This window comes from Haliotis cracherodii, unplaced genomic scaffold (assembly GCF_022045235.1).
Source record: "Haliotis cracherodii isolate W230 unplaced genomic scaffold, xgHalCrac1.p SCAF_23, whole genome shotgun sequence".
In the NCBI taxonomy this organism is placed as follows: domain Eukaryota; kingdom Metazoa; phylum Mollusca; class Gastropoda; order Lepetellida; family Haliotidae; genus Haliotis; species Haliotis cracherodii.
The window spans coordinates 3,942,706-3,961,194 of record NW_027266279.1 but is presented as its reverse complement, the minus strand read 5'-3'; the positions used below and the strand labels follow the sequence as shown (position 1 = coordinate 3,961,194).

At 38.8% G+C, this 18,489-nt stretch overlaps 1 protein-coding gene across 1 annotated transcript in view; it reads right to left on the bottom strand.

Moving 5' to 3' along the window:
* LOC139471843 (polyamine-transporting ATPase 13A3-like) overlaps nucleotides 1-10,960 on the bottom strand; it is a 49,032-nt gene extending 38,072 nt beyond the window's left edge. The window contains exon 1 of the mRNA XM_071254341.1: nucleotides 10,875-10,960. Within this exon, the coding sequence (XP_071110442.1) occupies nucleotides 10,875-10,893 (19 nt within the window). The 5' untranslated portion in view covers nucleotides 10,894-10,960. The remainder of the gene's footprint in view (nucleotides 1-10,874) is intronic.
* Between the last annotated feature and the right edge of the window lie 7,529 nt (nucleotides 10,961-18,489).

Genomic DNA, 18,489 nt, shown 5'->3' with positions numbered 1-18,489 from the left:
GCATATCAAATACACAACGAACATTACAGATATGCTACAAAAATAAAACTTGTGCGTATCATCAAAATATTGTGAAGTAACCCTGCGTATTCGATTAGCAAATCAACAACTTATTTTGAAATTATAAACGGACATTCCGTCAACCTTGCCAAACTCCACGATGACAGTTACATCATGATCATTTGCCATCACACTTTCTTGTGGAAGTATCGTGGTATTTTTGAGTCCTATAAAGCTATTGAACCCACACGACACCAGTTTGCGGGGACTAGATGAATAGTGTTTTTAAATATTTAACTTAAATACCCACAATCATGACAATGACATGTGTAAAAATTAAAAGGGTAACAGAAATTTGAATACCCAGATAGAATTACTGATACCCAATGATTTTAAAATGCATGCGTAAAATACCCACAACACCAAAAGCTCATCTGGAGCTCTGATGTAATCCATCAGATCATGTAATATACCAGATCATGTAACATACCAGGTCATGTAATACATCACATCATGTAATAGATCAGATCATGTAATATACCAAATCATGTAACATACCAGGTCATGTAATACATCACATCATGTAATAGATCAGATCATGTAATATACCAAATCATGTAACATACCAGATCATGCAATATACAAGATCATGTAACATACCAGGCCATGTAATACATCAGATCATGTAATACAGTGATCCCTCGTTACAACACTACCTTCGGGGTCCAAACAATTGATGAGCGTTATAGATGATCAGCGGTATAATGAAGGTCGAGTCGTAGGTGGTAGATGACCAACAAAACAGTATACATGCTTTGCCTACCTAACACGATCTACATTGCACATTTCAGAGTTTCAAAAAATATTAGAATAGAAGTTATTTAAGATTCATAATGTAAAAAAAAATTTATCGAGTATAATATGCACTTTCAAAAAAACAAAACACATAGTACCCCTTCAGGTGAATAAGCAGGTAGAGAGATCCAGATCTATAACAAAATGGGTCAATAAAAGTATGAAATTTTATATAAATCATCACTAGACATGATGATTTACCATTTAAAATGTATTTCCTGCTCTCAAAGGCATTGTTTTATATGCAGAGATTAAGATTACCATGTGTATTTTCTCGTAAACTAAGCCGGAAATAGCTATCAGCTGTGCACACGTTCCCAATCTACCGGTGATTCAGTTAAAACATACCCAGTGATACCACTTTAAAGAAATTTGATTCAATGGTCGGAAGAAATTGTATCTGAAATTATTATTATTAACATGTATTTCGATGGCGATGGCGAATTGTCAAACTGCCTCAAATATGACTTTTAGTGGGTCATGGTGCGGCATTAATGATATGTATATCCATTCTCTTGCAACTAAAGTTCGTTTCAAGGCGTCAGTAGCGGTAATCTGACCGTGGTTGCTGTTAATAACGGTGAGTTGTGCGAGTTACCGATCACTTTGCATACGATTTCGCCGAAATTATTGTAAACATTATTGAATGAAATTTTGAATATAATTAAAACATTTTTATTGTAAACATCAGTCCAGATAAACAATGAACATTTTTTTATATTACCACATTTTATTATAATAGGATTAAATTGCGTACTTCAGTTGAGATTTGTTGACTGGTATTTCCGGTGTTACGTGATCACGGTCAGCAGCTGATGTTTTCTGAGATGGGGGAAAACATCGTGTCATTGGAAAACTTGAGTTTATTGAAAATGTTTGTAAATTTTGAGAGCCATGCTTTACGGCGCACTATAACCGAGTTAGCGCTATATTGAAGGGCGCAATAACGAGGGAACACTGTACATCAGATCATGTAATATACCAAATCATGTAACATACCAGATCATGCAATATACCAGATCATGTAATACATCAGATCATGTAATATACCAAATCATGTAACATACCAAATCATGTAATATACCAGATCATGTAACACCAGATCATGTTACACATCAGATCATATAAATAGAGGTTATCACGCGAGTGTGTTTTGGGATGGTAAATATCCTGCATTAGGAATAAACATTGTATTTAGCAAGCCTTAATAACCTCTTTATCATATAATGTCATTCTTTAATTCTGTGCTTCAAAATCGCTTTCCCTCTCTCACAAACATTACCGAAACATTGCAATTTTCCTGGAATGCGCACATTAATATTTATTACGTCACATGGTAAGTGATGTGTCAGTCGAACAGTGACAGTAGCCAATATAGTGAAATCTGTTTCTTATACAGTGGCGAAGTAACATATACGCAAAACAACAATTGTTTTTAATTGCCTTTCGCGGCAATCCATCGGTCTGTCCGCTAAAGTAGCTGCCCTTTGTAAAAGGGAAGCCACTCTAACCCTAGTCTATGAGACGTCACGGACACGGTCAGACGTTGTTGACAGTCGGTCTGTCCTGTCATAACGTTCAGAAGTGTAGTCAGATGTACACACAGCGACAAAACGAAACAAGGTAACAATTCAAACATATTTCGGCCAAATCAAACTATTTTAATTTGTGCAGAAGGTTTCAAGCCGCAGAGGTCTACAAGCACAGATATGGCTACTGATCCCGCTTGACTAGGACTCGTGTTCTCGTAAAATTGTTTCGAAATTTATATCTCCAAAGATGCCAAAACTTTTAAAATGCCTTAGCTACGTCACAGTTAGACACTGATTTTCAGCATATTAGACTGTTCTTTTGATAATGATAGCAATTATCCCTGTAGTTTATCCAGATTCCCGATGGTTAATTCTGACTCGATTGTCAAATGACGAGGGCGAGGCCATGTTTGTTTATAAACAGTGGGGTTCATGGGTCAAATGGTTTATCCTGCAATGTAAACAAGAGGCAAAATATACATTTGCATTGTACATGCATATAATTCTGCAAATATGTCATAATTTTGACTCAATATTTAAAAAGGGTGGATGGCAAATCTGACAGTATGAATGTGTACTTCTCTAGATACAAACGCAGCATAAAGATCTGAACCATTTCCATGTTATGATCAAGGATCTAAGTTTCCAGACGCAAGGCTGGACCCCAGGGTGAATCATTAATGTATTGTTCTCTTCATAACAAACAAATGTATACAATGTACATGATGTAGCTGTTTATTATAGGGTGGGTATAATATCGGTTTGCAGACAAAAAGATGAAACAATACAGTGTTGCAGCTGTTCTTTCAGACAAAATATACTACAATTATCAAATCTTCGGACTGTACAAGTAAAAGTTAAACAGCAACTGGCAAAAAATATAATAGTCATATTTCACAATAACCTTAAAGATGACCTTGACCTTTGATTGACATTGCACCAACATAAGATGTGGCAGGATTTGTAAAGATGTATGACGTTCTCACAACAAGAGCCAAAAGAATACCAGTCATCAATGTGGAAAAAGACCATTGTAGGACATCCATTAATGCCAATTATCTTTGCGCTATATTAAAAGAAAATATGAGACAACTTCTGTTGTATTTTTATCTCAGATGACCTTAAATTGATGTTGTAGGGTATTTCATGACTTTGACCTTTTTAAGATATGTGCCAAAGAATTCCCTTGAGCCATTTGGAAGAAGTGACTTTTAGTCCATGGAAGAAAATCTCTAATGTCAACAATCCTTGTGTACTAGTCATTAGAAAATCATTGCTATCGGTGGTGGCAACAGCCAGAGTCCAGCTGCTTATGACTAAGAAAAGGTTTGTTTGTTGGTTGTTTTACGCCGCATTCAGCAATATTCCAGACATATGACGGCGGTCTGTAAATAATCAAGTCTGGACCAGACAATCCAGTGATTGATATCATGAGCATCCATCCACTGAATTGGTGAGTGTGAGTGAGTTGGGTTTAACGCCGCTTTTAACAGTATTCCAGTTATATCACGGCGTGTCAGCTTAATGTTGGAGGAAAGCCCGAAGTGATGCAGGTCTCAGACGTTTACCACTTCGGTGAAACCCACGAGCACGGGTATGGTGCTGACAAACCTAGAAACATAATCGGGGCGAACCAGGATTCGAACCCACAACCATAGGCTTCTGTCGGTACAAGGAACGCAACTCTGCACAGTGAATTGCGGCGCCTTAGACGACTGGGCCACCTGTGCCCCCCCACGCAATTGGGATCGATGACATGCTTCAACCAAGTCAGCGAGCCTGACCACTAACAAAAAGGTTCATGGCAACATTTTATAAAGAGTTTTAAATGAAAATGTTGCAGTAAACAAAACAGAAATAAAACACAAATTGTAATATGTAATAAGGTACACTAAGTCGAAAACTGTATAAACCTGCTCAAAATTTAATTGAAAGCAGTCATGAGCATGATAACAGATAAGATGAAGACTACAGAAACAACATACACCTATTTACCCACATTTTAACAAATTTGATTCGTTTGTTTTCTTAATGCTGACTACCCGATGTATTTGGTTGCCTATAACTATGGTGTAGTGTCATAAACCTGTATATCCTTTTACGCTTGCCACACACCCATCTTTCTTACACTACACAATAGCCATGTTATGTAAATCCCCCAGGTCATGGATCAGGCCAAGGATCAAGGACAGTGACACATGATGCATCAGGAAAAGTACTTGCGTTTCAGGCAACATGGAACCAAGAGACCATGTAGAATCATGTTTTTATGTACCTTTTCGTTTAATGTGAGAGTGAGTGAGAGAGAGTGAAAACACTGCAATAACTTCCAGTTATATCACAGTGTGTCAGCTTTGGTGACAACCACTAGCACCGTTATGGTCCTGACAAACCTAGAAACAAAATCAGAACAAACCAGGAATCACTGTTTGTTGCTTATTGGCACACTCTGCAATATCTCAGCTTTATGACAGCTGCCTGTGAATTATCAAATGTGACCCATAAGCAAAAATCCAAAATGGGCGTCCTCATTGATAAGAAGCCATTTCATTTGAGGCTTTTGGATTACAGAAAGGGCTGGGGAGAAGAATAATATGGTTCAGGGACTGTGAGATAGGCAAGGCTGGTTGTTAACTCGACTGCATATTCAGAAAAATTTGAATACTTGGAATTGTAAAGAGTGATATTTTTAGGGGCATCATGCTTTGAAAAATACAATCTCAATGGCTCAACATTTTTATTTGATTTTAGTGTTCTTATGTTGACTATTACTACAATAAGCTCAGCTTACTAAACCAAACAGAATCTGACTTGGGTGATGTAGCACCAGCAGATCACTGATCAATCCTGTTAGTGGAATTCAGCGTCCTTACACAACTGTTCCATAATGACAATGTTAATACTATTAGTTTCATAAACATAACTGCAAATGAATCAAGTAATATTATTAAATTAGGATAAAAAATATTGGTTTGCAGGGAAAACTATTAACATTTATTATTTAGGGGCCTTTAGGGACCCAAGAAATAAATATTAGGAGCCCAGGATATGATAAGTAGGAATCCATAGCTGTAGGGAAAAATAAACATATAAAAATTAAATAATTTATATCCACTATCTTGAGTCATTTGTATGGACTTGTTTCCTCTCTACATGCTCTAAACCATGTGAACAGCACAACACGCTTTACACTGTTTACATTCCATATATGATGATGACACAATAGGTAGTCTTGTTTATCCATACTACCCATCTCACAATCTGATGTCTGGATTATTGAATGAAGAAGTACAACAGAACATACAAGTATATATAATTTGGGCCCCAATATGTTTTGTGATATGTATCCCACTACATCTCAGAATTGTGATATTCTGCAATACTATTTATGTACCAAACCCCCTACACCAATACTTCAGTAAACACATTTAAATTGTAAAAGCATATTTTGAAGAAACAACCATTAATGCGCATACAGTTAAATAACCAATCGTCATTGCAATATAAGGAAGCTTGTGATGCAATATTCACGAAAGATTATTAGCAATATTTAAAATGAATGACTACCGACATGGTTTTAGATTCTTGGCGACTGTCTTTAAAAATGTCCCACAGACAGATGACCTACTTTCAAATTAGTAGAGGGTTTGCCCTTGCCTTCAAGTCCTCAGTCATAATGATCCTTTGTTCAGGTGGTCATACAGTCCCTGCTGTTTTCCGTCATCACAGAATATTTTACACAAATGTCCAGTCAGGGCTTAAAGATACCTGTCTTGCAGAAAATCACATATTGTGCAGAACTTATGCAGAATGTTGCATTTATCTGTTGTAGAATTCATCGAATACACTGCAGAAGTATTAAACATGTTAACGGTGAAGTTAATTTTTATATCACCGAAAGTGTACGTATGTCTCTATGGTTACACTAATGTGACACCTTGACTATGACAGTGCTATGTAATGTGACACCTTGACAGCGCTATGCAATGTGACACCATGACAGCGCTATGCAATGTGACACCATGACAGCTATGTAATGTGACCCCATGACAGCTATGTAATGTGACACCATGACAGCTATGTAATGTGACACCATGACATGGCTATGTAATGTGACACCATGACAGTGCTATGCAATGTGACACCATGACAGTGCTATGTAGTGTGACACTATGAGAGTGCTATGTAGTGTGACACCATCACAATGCTATGTAATGTGACACCATGACAGTGCTATGTAATGTGACACCATGACAGTGCTATGTAATGTGACACCATGACAGTGCTATGCAATGTAACACCATGACGGTGCTATGCAATGTGACACCATGACAGTGCTATGTAGTGTGACACCATGACAGTGCTATGCAATGTGACGCCATGACAGTGCTATGCAATGTGACACCATGACAGTGCTATGCAGTGTGACACCATGACAGTGCTATGTAATGTGACACCATGATAGCCCTATGTAATGTGACACCATGATAGCCCTATGCAATGTGACACCATCACAGTGCTATGTAATGTGACACCATGACAGCGCTATGTAATGTGACACCATGGCAGCGCTATGTAATGTGACACCATGACAGCGCTATGTAATGTGACACCATCACAGTGCTATGTAATGTGACACAGTGCTATGCAATGTAACACCATGACAGCGCTATGTAATGTGACACCATCACAGTGCTATGTAATGTGACACCATGATAGCCCTATGTAATGTGACACCATGACAGCGCTATGTAATGTGACACCATGACATTGCTATGTAATGTGACACCATGACAGTGCTATGTAATGTGACACCATCACAGTGCTATGTAATGTGACACCATGACAGTGCTATGCAATGTGACACCATCACAGTGCTATGCAGTGTGACACCATCACAGTGCTATGTAGTGTGACACCATGACAGCCCTATGTAATGTGACACCATGACAGCGCCATGTAATGTGACACCATCACAGTGCTATGTAATGTGACACCAACACAGCGCTATGTAATGTGACACCATCACAGTGCTATGTAATGTGACACCATGACAGCGCTATGTAATGTGACACCATCACAGCCCTATGTATTGTGACACCATGACAGTGCTATGTAATGTGACACCATGATTGTACTATGTAATGTGACACCATGATAGCGCTATGTAATGTGACACCATCACAGCGCTATGTAATGTGACACCATGACAGCGCTATGTAATGTGACACCATCACAGTGCTATGTAATGTGACACCATCACAGTGCTATGTAATGTGACACCATCACAGTGCTAAATTAATGTTAAAACTTTTACCACTTTGATGAACCTGTGAGTACAGGTTTGTAACTGTCAACCCAAGAAACATAATTTGGCAAAACGTATGCGATTCGAACCCACTACCATAAGTTTATGGCACTCCTCAGGGATGCAATTCTGCACAGCAGCAACTGAAGATCCCTTCAACATGTTCAAGTTGATTCTATTGCTATTTTTTATAGAAAATCTGCAACCCCTCAGGCTGCCCCTGCACTTTACTAGTAGAATACAGTATCACAAATTATTATGAGAATGATCTATGCCGTAGGTCACATGTCTCAAAAACAAACAACCAGTTTTGGTATGTATCCGTCATACACGAACTCATGTTCAAAAACCTTGTCATGCCTAAGATGCTAGGGACCTAAGCGGAAAGGGTCGAATAGGTGACGGACACTTACGAAGGTTACAGATAGACATTAGTCTATGGACACTTAGGAGTGATCCCGATGCAGGGTATACAAGTCCCATTCCATATTCTACAAGAAAATAACAATAAACTGGTGGATTGTCAACTGAGTAACCATTGGACGTGCAGCTTTTCAAAACTGACTGTCCTTCAGCAAAATTGACCGTCTCGGACTGTCGGGCAGGCAGGTATTTCGAACAGTGATGTCATGGTTTTTATGGGATATTGTGGATCCTCGTAAGGAAGTAAGGAGGGCAGAGGCATAGCGAATGACGCCACGGGGGTGAGTCAGCTTTCGAATCATACGAAGTGTCGGCCTTGTGGGTGAAAGTGATTGGAAAGAAATTCCGCGAGCTTCCTGTTGTCAAAACAATTTGACATGAAACTACCTTATCCCGCTAATTCAACATTCTTGTGAGAAGAATAAATGCCACTGAAAAAGTGAAAACATTAAAATAAACAAAAATACCTTGACAAGTGCATTTATTTGCAGGCTTCATGTCTTCAGATGCAATGCTTGAAAATGCATATAAAGTAGGGGTTACAACCCCAATTGATTTATTTCAATGGTAGATAAACAGTGTTCGGCCTGGCAATTTTTGGATGTGTGCTCTGTGAATAAATTAATACCTAATGAACTGCATTCCGGTGCATTATAATGAAAACTAACAAAGCGAAAATATGAAACATAAAATATGCATATTAGTTCCCGTTTACAATCCATTCATCCACCTGAGTTAAGTTGAAACTGAAAAAAGTACATATTGAAAATAAAATGCTTCATAAACTGGCGTCTGCTATAAAATGCACCGCTGCAGGCTATATAAAGTAAACACATATTGAAAACTCTCAAAATTGCATAGCGTGTAGAGATGATAGATCACTGAGAGCAGCTTATGCTCACTGTGACCCCTGACATCACAGGGCATTAATTCACTTGTGTATCTGGCAACACAATTTCACAAATCATGTCATTGGGGATTGTGATGTGTTTGAAATGGTTTTTGAAATGGTATTCTAAAGGTAGGCCATAACATCTGACAACACTGTAGGACAAGCACATACCTCACCGTAACACTGACCTATTGTCAATTTTGTTGTACCTTCTTGAGCAAGTCTGTAAGATCAGTGCAAACTCTACTGCACACAGTTGTTGACGCAAGGCTTTCTTATCCTATTACTGGGTTATTGGCATATATCTTTCAAAACAGTTTGGTATTTTCAAAACACTGATAAGTAGGAGCCATTCTATACTAAACTAAAATAGTTAGGGATCATGACTACTTTTATGATATTGTGACCTCAACAAAAAACATCCCCCAAAATATTTATGATCTTTAAAGTTTTTTGGTCAGTCGAAGACATACATCTTTGGTTCAGTATATTTTGTGACATCAAAATTTCCATTCATCTTTCTCCATGTCTCTTTTTGACAACCTGCAATGTCTTGTGTCTGTATGCAAACTAGGGCTGTTACGATTCACTGGCATATTCGGTGAATTGAACCGTATCCATTCATGAATTGAATTCGTTATTCGTGGCCACTAGAATCGAATATATTTATGAATATTCAAGCATGTATTCATCAGAACATGTTATTTGCTTAGATTTCTTCAAAGACAACACTCTTATAATAATTGGTTTAACAGTATTGTGGTCACTGGTCATTGTCACATTTGAGCAGATAATCGTACCTGGATAAGTCCAGTTTATAAATGTGTAATGTATTAATAATTAACAAACCATGTCAAATAATTAATGTTGTTAATGTTTCACTGAATATAACAAATAATACATTCACAGCTGACTTTTTATGTTATTCGTGAATTAATATTTGTTACCCTATTTTCGTGATACGAATCATATTTGCCTCATTGTGTATTCGTTGCAGCCTTTATGCATACTGTAGGGTAAACAAAATTAAAGAGGGTCCATGAGAGCAGGCAGATATTTGGGATTTTCAGCAGGTTGCCAATTTAACAGGATGAACATATTGAGCCCTACAGGTTATCGTGGCCTACTCGTAAAAATTGAGAATGGATGCAAATACTGTCTTGGTGATCGAAATTAGTTCTTAGAGTATTCTCTCTCTTTGAATATTGAGACCCCCCTAAACTTTTAATTATCAACATTAGGGGTATGACAAGTACCCCTTCATTGCTATGTTTAATTTCGAATACTGTAAAGATCTACTGCCAGTCCCATTTGACACAAAAACGTATGTTGGAACGACTGAACTTAATCATGAAACTCTGGACCAAATTTGTCTTTTTCTGGGTTGTCCGGCTACCCAATAAGCTATTAAAGTAACAATGAAACGGTTAACAGTTGTACTCCTCATTCTGTATCCTAGAATCCATGGATATATGCAAGCACAACACTCGCATCTCCCATGGTCAGTCATCCATGGATTTTACCTTACATTTTCTATGGTTCACGATATCATGACGTATGGACCCAAACTGTTTTTCATTGTATATATCTCGAAGTAACACATAAAAGGTGGAATGTTCGGCTGAATATTTCTCAGCCCATATCGGGGTCATGTTTATATGTATTGTATACACGCAGACACTCCCAACCGCATGGCCATATATAAAGTCACGCAGGGTTCATCATGTTCAGGGTCTCCGATATGTGACCAGACCTGTTTACACACAATGTGTTGAATCTTGACACCAGATGTGAAAACGATAGAACACATAGGGGATGTTTATTTCTTAATAAAGACAATGTGTAACATTGTAAGAAAACTTACCCATGTTTTCGTCTTTCATTCGTCGTAGAAATTACCTTGTTTGGATGCTAGCTCCGCGCCATAACTATGAACTATAAGATGACCTTCTCGCTTTGTAACGTCATTGTTGATTGGTGGAGACGGCTGACACGTGATAGATACACATGTATTTCGTCTGCTAGCTGTGGGGCCCACTGTGTTATGTAGAATTACGGGACACCATTTCTGACGAGTGTTGTGCAATCACCAAGGAACAATTTAAGGAGTGTTTATGGAATACTGATTAAAAGAGATGACCAGTTAGTTAGTCGCTCAAAGGTTGCAGGGTGTGTGAAGGGGTGTATTTGTAAATGTAGCAGGGCGTGGAGTCATCCTACAGATGACATCCTTACCTTGTCAGCTTGCTGACGGGGTTAACCTCTTTGGTCATGTGGACAAGGCGTCCGACCTCTGATCAGAAGGTCCGTGGATCGAATCTCATCACGGTACTCGGAAATTTTATGGCCGATACATAAACATAGATCTAGGCCTCGCCGAGTTGGTAAGGTAATTTTCACAACAACAAAAATTAGGCCTACAGAATTTCGTCTTTAAACGTTCGATGTATTCAACATTCCGGATCGACTAGGAATCTCTGAACATAGATCACAACAGATTGATCCAAATTTAATGATGACAATGAGACAGATGTCATTCCATCGGATCATAATTTTAAGTTTTCGGACGGCCATGTTTATTTCGCTTACTCGCGCTATAACGGGGGTGTACCATCACACAGATATTAATTGTAAATACTCAGATGATGGCTTAATTGTTTTCAAGAGAAAATTGTCTTCTTAAATTGAATGAGATGTTTTAAAGTTGTTGATGTGGTTAGAGAGAAACCTACGTGTCATTCATAAGCGTCCGAAAAAACATAACACAGGGATATATGTTTTGCCTACCAATTTTTCGGTTCTTCAAAAGATCTCTAAAGGAGATTAATTTCTTTGACCGCACGCTTAAAACTAGTTCGCCCAGTTCAATGTTACAAAGAATAACTTATATGTTTTGTTTGTTGTTTAACGCTCCAGCTGTATGAGGGTTGTCTGTAAATAATGAAGTCTGGACCGGACAATCCTGTGATTGACATCAGGAACATCGATCTACACAATTGGGTTACGATGACATGCATGACTAGTATCATCCATGCCAGCACAAGTTGCCGAAGACCAATTGTAACCCGGATGATCCTCGGAGGGACAAAACTGGTGTGTTAAAACTGCTCTTTTAACGGTAAACTACGAACATAATATAAGACCAGCAGCAGCAGAAATGGTTATCACGTAGCGATAAACTGAACTATATATATGTAAATGCAACATTTCTTTCCTCCACACATCTTTTCGGTGCGCATTTGATTAGATTTTGCGTTTTTGATACAATTGGTTACATATTTTAAAACAAACATGCAGACAAAGGCGCTTATTTCTGTCCGTGGAATAACATTTAGTTGATTTCTGTTATAACGCGACAATAGGGAATCAAAACAGTGGAAATAACATATTCCCGTCAACTTACTGTACCAATTATCATGGTTATCTCCATCGTCTTTACCCATGTGATCATGCGTATTGTTTCAGTTATAGATATTACACTTTTTAGTAAATCAATTTGTTTATTCATCAAAATGAATAAGAAATGCTATAAACAATTTGTCTTATGCAAACTGACAAAATCCAATATCCCCCAAATTCGATCAACACATGCTTTTCGACCTTCAAACTATATGTACTATTGATCTCGTATATACAGGTTATGCAGTTTTGGAAATATTGCTCAAATAGTTTTCAAAATTGAATATTGGGGAAGAAATGACAGACAGATAGAAAGCAATGACAGAACAGAAAGTGCATAATCGTGTTGTTTGATATACATGTTCGCGTGAATTAGTCACGTGACACCGCCCGCGTGTATTTTAAAAAGTTGTATTTGAGCAAGGTGATCATCGTTGTTCTTTTTAATATTTCCTCACAAGAGTCCGTTTTGTTCATCATTTTCGGTTAAATACTTCTCTCTTCTAATGAAAACGAGCAAAAGTAAAATGAGATGCGATCACGTGTGCGCTATGACGGGGAGTTGGCGATAATTGGCCCTCGGCGATAACTGTTTGCAAGAGCCAGTCCATTTATTCCGTAAATACTAGTGTTGTACTATTAAGAATAGAACCATAATATACCCTGGATAATCGAGAACAATGCAGAATACATACACGGCTTCACAGTGCCGTAAATCCTTGAATAAGCACCAGTCCTTTATTTCTACAGGTCCTTAAACCCCTGCGTATATAAATATTTTCCGAGTGGTGTTTGCATCACGTTTCTCTTGATTTTGATGCAAAACTTATTAGGGGAAACAATCATAATTTCTTAAATCCATAATAATGTACATTTCAGCCACAGAGCAAACCCCACGTTTTCGTTTCCACGGTGAAGCAGGAGCTCAGAAAAGACGGGCATTTTTTAAATGTTGTGTGCCGTATTTCCCAGATCAAACACCCGAGCCTATATTTGTTTCAGAAACATAATCAGCTGAACACCGCAAGCACATTACACCGGAAATACCAGTCAGCAAATCTTGTTATTAAAACGTGTTCATTGTATATCTGGACTTCGTCCTGTTCTCGAACCACGACATCGCCAAGCACGACTTCAGTGGGTACAGAGTCATCGCAATTGGCGTCATCGTGAGTGGAGGCATGTCATCTTCTCTGATGAAAGTCGCTTTTGTGTCTCCCATGCAGACGGAAGAGTCAGAATTTGGCGGCGTCGAGGTGATCGTTTCGCTGACAGAAACGTTGTGGAAAGGGATCCATGGGGTGGACCTAGCGTCGTGATATGGGCAGGGATTGGACTTAATGCGAGACTTGGACCCATGTGCTTTCTGGTTGTTGGTCAAGGTCGGGGACATGGCGTCACTGCTCAGCGGTATATCGACCAAGTCATCAGACTTCATGTTGTTCCATTTTTTGCACAACATCAACAACATATTTTCCAGCAGGACAACGCTCGTCCCCATGTTGCCAGAGCTACCATGGCCTTTCTGCAACAACACAACATCCATGTTCTACCGTGGCCAGCCCTGATCTGAACCCCATCGGACACTTGTGGGATGAGGTTCAAAGGCGTCTACACAATGTGCGCCCAGTCCCTTCAACTGCGGATGAACTAGGCACAGCTGCTCTGGATGTGTGCAGGAGGATCCCTAGGGCCTTCACAAATCGTCTGATCCACTCAATGTACAGGAGATGCGTGTATGGCAGTGAGCAATGCTAATGGTGGTCACACCAGGTATTGACTGACATTTTGGGTATTGATCCGAAACTCTGTAAGCCCTTAACATTTGAAAAAAACAATTATGTCATCTGCCTTTTAATCCATTAAACTGTCGTCAGTCAAATTTTTGTCAATCTTGCCCTATTATTATTTCTTGTCTTACTGTTGAAAATAAATAACATTTATACTGCATACTCGACTTGCGTTTCTTTTGCGTGTGAGTATATATATAGTAAAAGATGCAACTAAAGTGACACGATATTGGAATATATTATTCCTCTTTAAACAATAATTTCAGACACAATTTCTTCGACCATTGCATCAAAATTCTTTGAAGATGTATCACTGATGGAGAACATTGATTATTTTCTGGTGTTGGAACTTTGAATTGTTTTGAAGGAAAGTTAGAGAAAGTTCCATTTTGAAGCTTGACAACTTCAGTAGTCTTGTTATTATAAAATAATTTCGACTGTTCCAAAATCATGAAAGGTTCAATCTTGAAATGATTTAAGTCTTGTTTTTTTATCATTGCGTATCGTGACCTTCCTGTATCGTTGCAGCCCTAGAGAATATCACATATCATGATGAGAGTAATAAGGTTTGGAAATGGGGTCAGAAATAGGCCACTTCTGGTCAGGTGCCCTGTTGGAATCCACATAACAGAGGGCCAGATAAGGGATTGGGGTCAGAGCGACTCGAGGGGTGGAATAGTTACCGGCCAATGGTAAATCAGAACGATGATAGTTGTTATGTGGGAACCCGGGTTTTGACGAAGAGCGAAACTCAAATTAGTCAGTCTGGTGTGCGCCCGCTTTCATCTTTTTGTCACTATCTTTCGAACCATAAACCAATCTTAGGCACCAGCATTCCGTCTGAGACTGAAGCTTTGCGGGCGAAGTCTCTTAATCAAGTGGTAAATAGAGTGGGTTGGACAAGCAACATAAAAAGTATATAAAAACTTTTAATAAAGAACTTCTTCTTGTGATTGCTGGAGGAACTACGGTAAAGATCCAGGTGCCCGCGGGTACTGATGTTGTACCTCTCGCACAACCTAAATTGTCAGGGGTATACCGTAGTTCGGGTGATTTAGGAGCATTCATACTTGAAGTTCAATCTTCGTGATCACTTCATTGTATTTAAACTTTCAAGCCCCCACCCTACATGCGATTGAAATGGTTAGCAGTGCGCCTGTATGTTCCATATTCTTAAATATACCCTCCCTCGTGAGTTGAATGGGCGAGGTCATCCATTGTGCTTGATAAGTCACACTGTTTCCATAGCATATACGACCATTCATAATTTAAGATTATGAAGATTTCTTTCATGAAATGTTTATCGGGTACGCGAATGCCAATATATCGATGCCAAGACAATATAAGTGATATGCCTCTCTCTCTCTCTCTCTCTCTCTCTCTCTCTCTCTCTCTCTCTCTCTCTGTGTGTGTGTGTGTGTGTTTTGGTGTGTTGGTGTGTTGGTGCCTTGATACCTTGAGTGTTCAATGCATGTCTTGTAGATGTGATTCACGTATGGGGTGGCTACACCAGATATTGACTTACAGTGTTGATCTTTCACTACGATATGGATGGGAACGACGTTACTAAAGTCACGTACGTTTTGATCTGTCCATCTCATTCCTGACAGTTACCGTACTTATATTGCCCCTATTTACCCCCACTTATTGTCCTTGAAGTCTTGTGCTGAAGCCGAAAAAGAATGCTTCTAACTCTAGCTAGAGCACACATAGAAAGCTTGGCGATGCGATATGTGTGAGTGGGACCGTATTTCAGTAATCTGTTATCTAAATGTGTGAAATCCCCACAAAAACGGGTATGGTGATGAAAAACCAAGAAGAATAACTATGGTGAGTTTCAACCAATGATTATATGACCAAACCCTGCAGAGCGAACGTGCATTTTGAAAGGAAAAATAATTCAGCGACCTGCTATTTCAAAACGTCAAAGTCATATTAATATTCGTATTTAATGAACGAAACAGAACTGAAGAGAGGCAAATCATAAAAGCACCTACTAGGAGAAATTCAGCATTGGAGATAAAAAAAAGTAGATTTCAGAAGCCTTGTGCAGATCAACGACACACCAATGCCGACAAGCCTTTGGAATAAAAGTGTACCTATTTCACCATTCTTTTGTATTTCTAGAAAGAACGCAAGCACTATTTATATAAACTTAGAATTGTAATAGACGGCAATAGCTTCAAATTGCTGATTAGGCATAAATAAACTCTCACCAAGGCTGACTAACATTCATGTACAAATGTTAATATGTTCTTAGTGTGTGCAACTTCCCGAGGCAAGAGAGTTAACTGACTATAGAAGTCCAGTTTCCAGTTTTGAGTTTGTGTGACATGGATATACATATAATGTTTATGTATATTGATCAGGATTTAACAAGTGTGAAGCAGACTCATCAAATACTCGGGTTACAGGCCGGCAAAGCCACATTTCGAAAATAGATAGCCCAAATTGATGTGGCTCTCGCGGTAATGGTTATGGTTGCGTGATTGTATAATGTGGCTCTCGCGGCTATGCTATCAAAACATGCTTTGTGATTCTAGGTCCTGACACAATTCTTAAGACGACGTGTTATTTAAGAATTGACCTTCACTTTGTGTGAGTTCATTGAAGTATGAACCTTCATAGAGTGAGGGCCAAACTGTATGAACGTCGGAGCTTGCGAGAGAATTGTGCAGGCTATTGTTCTCTTTATGACTTAATCATGTATGTCACGTGTACACTTTGCTGTGTGTATTCCTATTCGCGATCTATGGTATAAATACATGTCTGTAGTTGTCAGTAGATATATACATAACAAATTAATTGCAGTTGTCAACACGGAATAAGTCATGTAATTCATATCTTGGTTATTAAAATGTCATTGTCAGTTATATGTTTTGTATACGTAAACATGATTGGTTTGACTCAAAGGTGGTGGGGTTGGGTGTGAGTGAGTATGGTTCAACGCCGCCTTTAGCAGTATTCCAGCAATATCACGGCGAGAGACACCAGAATTGGGCTTCACACATTCTACCCATGAGTGTGAGTTGTTGGGCGTTGGTAGGGATGGTGGTGTCGGGCTTCTACATATATCACAGCCATGTTAGACCAATAAGTTCTGCGAACAAACAATTGATTTGTTAAGGCCTATACCACAAGCCAGGAAAGCAAAACTTGAAATATGTTGAAGCATGACAAATGTGAATTGCATTCAGCATGCTTAGGGTCGATGAGTAACCAAACTGCATGTGATTCGCTGTTGTTAGAATGTACATGTCATGTATGTTCACGAAGTATATTGTTGATTGATGAATAGAATCACGTGATCTGTGTTTGAGCGTTTGCCCCAATTTAGTCGAGGCAAGACGCACTTTTATGCAGCGCTTGTGTGAAAGCGGGCTTTGTCAGACAGCGAGGACGAAGCCACCGTCTGGCTCCTTTAGAATTAAGAACTTTAACATTTATATTTGGCTGTATTGGGTGGGGTTCAGATCTCTCTCTCTCCCTCTCGGTCTCTCTCGATCGATGTATGGAGGTTATGCAGTTTTGGAAATATAGCTCAAATAGGTTATGATATGACAGACAGATAGAAAGCATTGACTGAACAGAAAGTGCACCATCGTATCTTTACCAAAGTTGTAAGTTGTATTTCAGCAAGGTGATAATGGTGTTTTTATTAAATATTTCCTAACAAGAGTCCGTTCTATTACCGGTATATGGTCTCTGATGAAAACAAGCAAAAGTAAAATGAGATGCGATCACGTGTGCGCTATAACGGGGAATTGGTCCTCGGCGATAACTGGTCGCTAGCCAGTACCTGTTCATATTTTCATATGACTTCTCGGATAGAACTGCTGGGATTCGAACGTTGTGTCGCACATATATATATTGACAGTTCTCAATCAAGTACAAGGGATGCATAGAGTTGTTTCCCTTACCATAAGAAAAATCCAAGCTCCTCACAGCGATAGTACGTTCCCGGAGCTCTCTATACTATCGCTGCCACCAGTCAAAACTCCCCACTGTGAATAGGTGGCCACAACCATGCTTGGAGTTGAACTCGCAACCGAATGACCGTTATGTTTACAAACAAGTGTCGACTGTCGTGCGCCGAATACACTTATCGCTGCTTAATTACTTTCTTCGTTTGTCAGTTTGAATTTCTGTTTCATTAAAACTATCGTGTTATTGATATAATAAGAATGTAAGGAAGAAGTAGGTTGATTTTCCGTTAGTCTGCAATCTCGAACCAATCTGATTATCAAAACAACAAAGTAAATTCGTCTGGAAAACATGGTCAGTCGTAAA